Source organism: Numenius arquata, unplaced genomic scaffold, assembly GCF_964106895.1.
Source record: "Numenius arquata unplaced genomic scaffold, bNumArq3.hap1.1 HAP1_SCAFFOLD_1731, whole genome shotgun sequence".
NCBI lineage: Eukaryota > Metazoa > Chordata > Aves > Charadriiformes > Scolopacidae > Numenius > Numenius arquata.
Window position 1 is genome coordinate 4247 of NW_027415271.1, and position 7360 is coordinate 11606.

At 64.6% G+C, this 7360-nt stretch overlaps 1 protein-coding gene across 1 annotated transcript; it reads right to left on the bottom strand.

Annotated features, from left to right (window-relative positions):
• Positions 1-319: 319 nt before the first annotated feature.
• On the bottom strand, positions 320-7116 carry MFAP4 (microfibril associated protein 4; the record flags this gene model as incomplete). The annotated part of the gene is made up of 3 exons (XM_074167592.1): positions 320-670; positions 3603-3785; positions 7020-7116. Coding segments are annotated over 3 exons (528 nt in total), but the record flags the coding sequence as incomplete, so codon positions are not given.
• Between the last annotated feature and the right edge of the window lie 244 nt (positions 7117-7360).

Genomic DNA, 7360 nt, shown 5'->3' on the forward strand with positions numbered 1-7360 from the left:
CACCAGCCCCCTGGAGATGCCACCAGCGACCCCGTGGAGATGTGGCTCCACCGACCCCTGCTTGATGCCACCACCACCGACCCCCTGGAGATGCCACCACCGACCCCCTGGAGATGCCACCACTGACCCCATGGAGATGCGGCTCCACCAACCCCGTGGAGATGCCACCACCAGCAACCCCGTGGAGATGTGTCTCCACCGAGCCCCGCTTGATGCCACCACCGACCCCGTGGAGATGTGGCTCCACCAACCCCCTGGAGATCCCACCACCACCGACCCCATGGAGATACGGCTCCACCATCAACTCCTGAAGACCTTGGCCAATCAAGGGGGGGGAGGAGGGGGGGTGGTGTTTAATGACCGATGTGGGGGGGGGGGGGTGGGGGTGGGGGGGAACAGGGTGGGGGAGGGGCGTCGGTCCCTCACAGCCTCCGGATCTTCATCTCGCTCTTCTTGAGGGAGTAGTAGAAGCCCTTCCACTGGGCCCAGTTGATGCCGTTGGCGTAGGAGAGGTGGGCGCCCCCCAAGTAGAAGCCGTTGAGGTTGGAGAAGTGACAGCTCTTGAACCACCAGGCCCCAGAGGACAAGGCGGCGCAGTTTTGGACGTAGAGGTCCTGGTCCCGGTCGAAGGTGGAGAACTTTTGACCGTTGTGGTAGCTCAAGGAGTCACCTGGAAATAACGGGAAGGGGGGGGGACACGTGGGGACGGGGCGGCCACCGTGACCTGGCGGTTCCTCTGGTGGCCCCTCCCTTGAGGTGGTTGCCTCCCGTCATGGCCTACGCTGAGGTGGTGGCCCTCCATCGTGACCTCCGTTGACCTGGTGGCCCCCCCCATCATGACCTCTGTTGACCTGGTGGCCCCCCATCATGACCTCTGTTGACCTGGTGGCCCCCCGTCATGACCTCCGTTGACCTGGTGGCCCCCTGTCATGGCCTACGTTGACCTGGTGGCCCCTCCCTTGACCTGGTGGCCCCCCATCATGGCCTACGTTGAGGTGATGGCCCCCCATCATGACCTCTGTTGGGGGGCCACCCATCGTGGCCTCCCTCCACCTGGTGTCACCTCCCCATGGCCCATGTTGACCTGGTGGCCCCCCATCATGACCTCTGTTGACCTGGTGGCCCCCCGTCATGACCTCCGTTGACCTGGTGGCCCCCTGTCATGGCCTACGTTGACCTGGTGGCCCCTCCCTTGACCTGGTGGCTCCCCATCATGGCCTACGTTGAGGTGGTGGCCCTCCATCATGACCTCCATTGACCTGGTGGCCCCTCCCTTGACCTGGTGGCCCCCCATCATGACCTCCGTTGACCTGGTGGCCCCTCCCTTGACCTGGTGGCCCCCCGTCATGGCCTACGTTGAGGTGGTGGCCCCCCATCATGACCTCCATTGACCTGGTGGCCCCTCCCTTGACCTGGTGGCCCCCCATCGTGGCCTCCCTCCACCTGGTGTCACCTCCCCATGGCCCATGTTGACCTGGTGGCCCCCCGTCATGACCTCCGTTGACCTGGTGGCCCCCTGTCATGGCCTACGCTGAGGTGGTGGCCCCCCATCATGACCTCCATTGACCTGGTGGCCCCTCCCTTGACCTGGTGGCCCCCCGTCATGGCCTACGTTGAGGTGGTGGCCCCTCCCTTGACCTGGTGGCCCCCCATCCTGGCCTCCCTCCATCTGGTGTCACCTCCCCATGGCCCATGTTGACCTGGTGGCCCTCCCCATCATGACCTCCGTTGACCTGGTGGCCCCTCCCTTGACCTGGTGGCCCCCCGTCATGACCTCCGTAGACCTGGTGGCCCCCCGTCATGGCCTACGTTGACCTGGTGGCCCCTCCCTTGACCTGGTGGCCCCCCATCGTGGCCTCCCTTGACCTGGTGTCACCTCCCCCTGGCCCACCTTGACCCACAACCTTCTGTCCATGGCCAATGTTGACCCACAACCCCCTCCCCGTGGCCCAGGTTGACCTGATGTCCCCTCCCCATGGCCCACCTTGACCCACAACCTCCTCCCCATGGCCCAGGTTGACCTGATGTCCCTCCCCATGGCCAATGTTGACCCACAACCTCCTCCCCATGGCTCACGTTGACCCACAACCTCCTCCCCATTGACCAGGTTGACCCATAACCCCTTCCCCATGCCCCACATTGACCCACAACCTCCTCCCCATGGCCCAAGTTGACCCATAACCCCCTCCCCTTGGCCCACCTTGACCCATAACCCCCTCCCCATGCCCCACCTTGACCCACAACCTCCTCCCCTTGGCCCAGGTTGACCTGATGTCCCTCCCCATGGCCCACCTTGACCCACAACCTCCTCCCCATGGCCCAGGTTGACCCATAACCCCCTCCCCATGCCCCACATTGACCCACGACCTCCTCCCCATGGCCCAGGTTGACCTGATGTCCCCTCCCCATGCCCCACCTTGACCCACAACCTCCTCCCCATGGCCTACATTGACCCACAACCTCCTCCCCATGGCCAATGTTGACCCACAACCTCCTCCCCATGCCCCACCTTGACCCACAACCTCCTCCCCATGGCTCACGTTGACCCACAACCTCCTCCCCATTGACCAGGTTGACCCATAACCCCCTCCCCATTGCCCAGGTTGACCTGATGTCCTTCCCCAGGGCCAATGTTGACCCACAACCTCCTCCCCATGCCCCACATTGACCCACAACCTCCTCCCCATGGCCCAGGTTGACCCACAACCTCCTCCCCATGCCCCACATTGACCCACAACCTCCTCCCCATGGCCCACCTTGACCCACAACCTCCTCCCCATGCCCCACATTGACCCACAACCTCCTCCCCTTGGCCCAGGTTGACCTGATGTCCCTCCCCATGCCCCACATTGACCCACAACCTCCTCCCCATGGCCTACATTGACCCACAACCTCCTCCCCATGGCCCAGGTTGACCCATAACCCCCTCCCCATGCCCCACCTTGACCCACAACCTCCTCCCCTTGGCCCAGGTTGACCTGATGTCCCTCCCCATGGCCCACCTTGACCCACAACCTCCTCCCCATGCCCCACATTGACCCACAACCTCCTCCCCATGGCCCAGGTTGACCCACAACCTCCTCCCCATGCCCCACATTGACCCACAACCTCCTCCCCTTGGCCCACCTTGACCCATAACCCCCTCCCCATGCCCCACCTTGACCCACAACCTCCTCCCCTTGGCCCAGGTTGACCTGATGTCCCTCCCCATGGCCCACCTTGACCCACCACCTCCTCCCCGTGCCCCACATTGACCCACAACCTCCTCCCCATGGCCCAGGTTGACCTGATGTCCCATCCCCATGCCCCACCTTGACCCACAACCTCCTCCCCATGGCCCAAGTTGACCCATAACCCCCTCCCCATGCCCCACCTTGACCCACAACCTCCTCCCCTTGGCCCAGGTTGACCTGATGTCCCTCCCCATGGCCAATGTTGACCCACAACCTCCTCCCCTTGGCCCAGGTTGACCTGATGTCCCTCCCCATGGCCCACCTTGACCCACCACCTCCTCCCCGTGCCCCAAACCGACCACCTCATCCCTCCCCTCACCCCCCCACCCCCCACCCCCCAGCGTGGGGGTGCCCCCCAAGTGTCCTGACCCGCCCCTCCGTCCACGAAGTCGCCCACGTGGAGAGTGTAACCGTCCTCCTCGGCCCGGATGGCGTGGGGCGAGAGGGCGAAGGTGCCGTAGGTGGCGGCCGCTGTGTTGTTCTCAAAGTCCTCCAGCTCCACCCGCAGCTCGTAGCGGCCCTGGAGGGTCAGCAGGTGCAGGGTCTGCAGGCCTGGGGTGTGGGGCGGGGTGTGGGGCAGGGCGTGGGGCAGGGTGTGGGGCGGAAGGCGGGGAAGAAGAGGGAAAAAGATGGCGCGTGAGTTGGGGGCACGTTGAGGTGGTTGCGGTGAAGTTGGGTGGGATGTGGGGCACAGTGTGGACCACGGAGGACGATGTGGGGCGGGATGTGGGGTGGGATGTGGGGCACAGTATGGCCCACGGAGGAGGATGTGGGGCACAGTATGGACCACAGAGGAGGATGTGGGGCGGGATGTGGGGCGGGATGTGGGGCACATTATGGACCACGGAGGAGGATGTGGGGCACAGAGGAGGATGTGGGGCGGGATGTGGAGCGGGATGTGGGGCACAGTATGGACCACGGAGGAGGATGTGGGGCACAGTATGGACCACGGAGGAGGACGTGGGGCGGGATGTGGGGCACAGAGGAGGATGTGGGGCGGGATGTGGGGTGGGATGTGGGGCACAGTATGGACCACGGTGGAGGATGTGGGGCGGGATGTGGGGTGGGATGTGGGGCACAGTATGGCCCACGGAGGAGGACGTGGGGCGGGATGTGGGGTGGGATGTGGGGCACAGAGGAGGACGTGGGGCAGGATGTGGGGTGGGATGTGGGGCACAGTGTGGACCACGGAGCAGGATATGGGGCAGGATGTGGGGTGGGATGTGGGGCACAGTATGGACCACGGAGGAGGATGTGGGGCGGGATGTGGGGCACAGAGGAGGACGTGGGGCAGGATGTGGGGTGGGATGTGGGGCACAGAGGAGGACGTGGGGCAGGATGTGGGGTGGGATGTGGGGCACAGTGTGGACCACGGAGGAGGATGTGGGGCGGGATGTGGGGTGGGATGTGGGGCACAGTATGGCCCACGGAGGAGGATGTGGGGCGGGATGTGGGGCACAGAGGACATGGGGCGGGATGTGGGGTAGGATGTGGGGCACAGTATGGACCACGGAGGAGGATGTGGGGCGGGATGTGGGGCACAGAGGAGGACGTGGGGTGGGATGTGGGGCACAGAGGACATGGGGCGGGATGTGGGGTAGGATGTGGGGCACAGTATGGACCACGGAGGAGGATGTGGGGCGGGATGTGGGGCACAGAGGAGGACGTGGGGTGGGATGTGGGGCACAGAGGACATGGGGCGGGATGTGGGGTAGGATGTGGGGCACAGTATGGACCACGGAGGAGGATGTGGGGCGGGATGTGGGGCACAGAGGAGGACGTGGGGCAGGATGTGGGGTGGGATGTGGGGCACAGTATGGCCCACGGAGGAGGATGTGGGGCGGGATGTGGGGTGGGATGTGGGGCACAGTATGGACCATGGAGGAGGATGTGGGGCACAGAGGAGGATGTGGGGCGGGATGTGGGGCGGGATGTGGGGTGGGATGTGGGGCAGGGTGGGCCATACTGGGAGATACTGGATGATACTGGTGGGCCCTGGGAGGGCCCCTGGTGGGTACTGGTCCATACTGGTGGGTACTGGGAGATACTGGTCCATACTAGGAGACACTGGGAGTTACTGGTGGGTCCTGGGAGTGACCCCAGTGGATACTGGGAGATGCTGGGGGGTATACTGGGAGCACCCCCAGTGGATACTGGTTCATACTGGTGGATACTGGCCCATACTGGGAGTTACTGGGGGATCCTGGGGGGATATTGGGAGTTACTGGTCCATACTGGGGGATAATGGGAGCTACTGGGTGGGACTGGGAGACACTGGGGGGTACTGGGAGTGAAACTGGTGGGCACTGGGAACACCTCTGGTGGATACTGGGAGATACTGGGAGATACTGGTGGATACTGGGAGTGCCCCCGGTGGATACTGGGCCATGCTGGTCCATACTGGGAGATACTGGGAGGCAGTAGGGGATGCTGGGGGGATCTTGGGGGGTCCTGGTCCATACTGGGGGGTACTGGGAGTGACACTGGTGGGCACTGGGAGCCTCCCGGTGGATACTGGTGGGTACTGGGCCATACTGGTCCATACTGGGGGATACTGGGAGTGTCCCCAGTGGATACTGGGCCATACTGGTCCATACTGGGAGCTACCGGGAGGCAGCAGGGGATGCTGGGGGGATGCTGGGGGGTACTGGGCCATACTGGGAGTGACACTGGTGGGCCCTGGGAGCCTCCCGGTGGATACTGGTGGGTACTGGTCCATACTGGGAGGTACCAGGGGATACTGGGAGTGCCCCCGATGGATACCGGGCCATACTGGTCCATACTGGGAGCTACCGGGAGGCAGCAGGGGATGCTGGGGGGTCCTGGGCCATACTGGGAGTGACACTGGTGGGCCCTGTGAGCCTCCCGGTGGATACTGGTGGGTACTGGGAGATACTGGGAGGTACCAGGGGATACTGGGAGTGTCCCCAGTGGATACTGGGCCATACTGGTCCATACTGGGAGCTACCGGGAGGCAGCAGGGGATGCTGGGGGGTCCTGGGCCATACTGGGAGTGACACTGGTGGGCCCTGGGAGCCTCCCGGTGGATACTGGTGGGTACTGGGAGATACTGGGAGGTACCAGGGGATACTGGGAGTGCCCCCGATGGATACCAGGCCATACTGGTCCATACTGGGAGCTACCGGGAGGCAGCAGGGGATGCTGGGGGGATGCTGGGGGGTCCTGGGCCATACTGGGAGTGACACTGGTGGGCCCTGGGAGCCTCCCGGTGGATACTGGTGGGTACTGGGAGATACTGGGAGGTACCAGGGGATACTGGGAGTGCCCCCGATGGATACCGGGCCATACTGGTCCATACTGGGGGGTACTGGGAGTGACACTGGTGGGCCCTGTGAGCCTCCCGGTGGATACTGGTGGGTACTGGGAGATACTGGGAGGTACCAGGGGATACTGGGAGTGCCCCCGATGGATACCGGGCCATACTGGTCCATACTGGGAGCTACCGGGAGGCAGCAGGGGATGCTGGGGGGTCCTGGGCCATACTGGGAGTGACACTGGTGGGCCCTGTGAGCCTCCCGGTGGATACTGGTGGGTACTGGTCCATACTGGGAGGTACCAGGGGATACTGGGAGTGCCCCCGATGGATACCGGGCCATACTGGTCCATACTGGGAGCTACCGGGAGGCAGCAGGGGATGCTGGGGGGATGCTGGGGGGTCCTGGGCCATACTGGGGGGGGTGGCTGGGAGTGCCCCCCGGTGGATACTGGTCTGTACTGGTTTGTACTGGTTTGTACTGGTTTGTACTGGTCCGTACTGGTGCTCACCCAGCCAGTACTCGCCGTCGGCGCGGCCGAACCCGTCGCGGTAATCGCTCCAGCCCCGGAAGAAGCTGACGGAGCCGTTAAAGCGCTTCTGGAAAACCTGGGGGGGGGGAGGGGAAGGGGGGGGGGGGGATGGGGGAGGGGCCGGAGGCCTCAATCCCCCACCCCCACCCCCAACCCCCCGGGGGGTGGGGGAGGGGTCCGTGAGGGGTGGGGGAGGGGATTTGATGGGGGGGGGGGTTGGGGGAGGGGTCCCGGGGGGGGGGGGGAGGGGTCCATGAGGGGTGGGGGAGGGGATTTGATGGGGGGGGAGGTCCCGGGGGGTGGGGGAGGGGATTTGATGG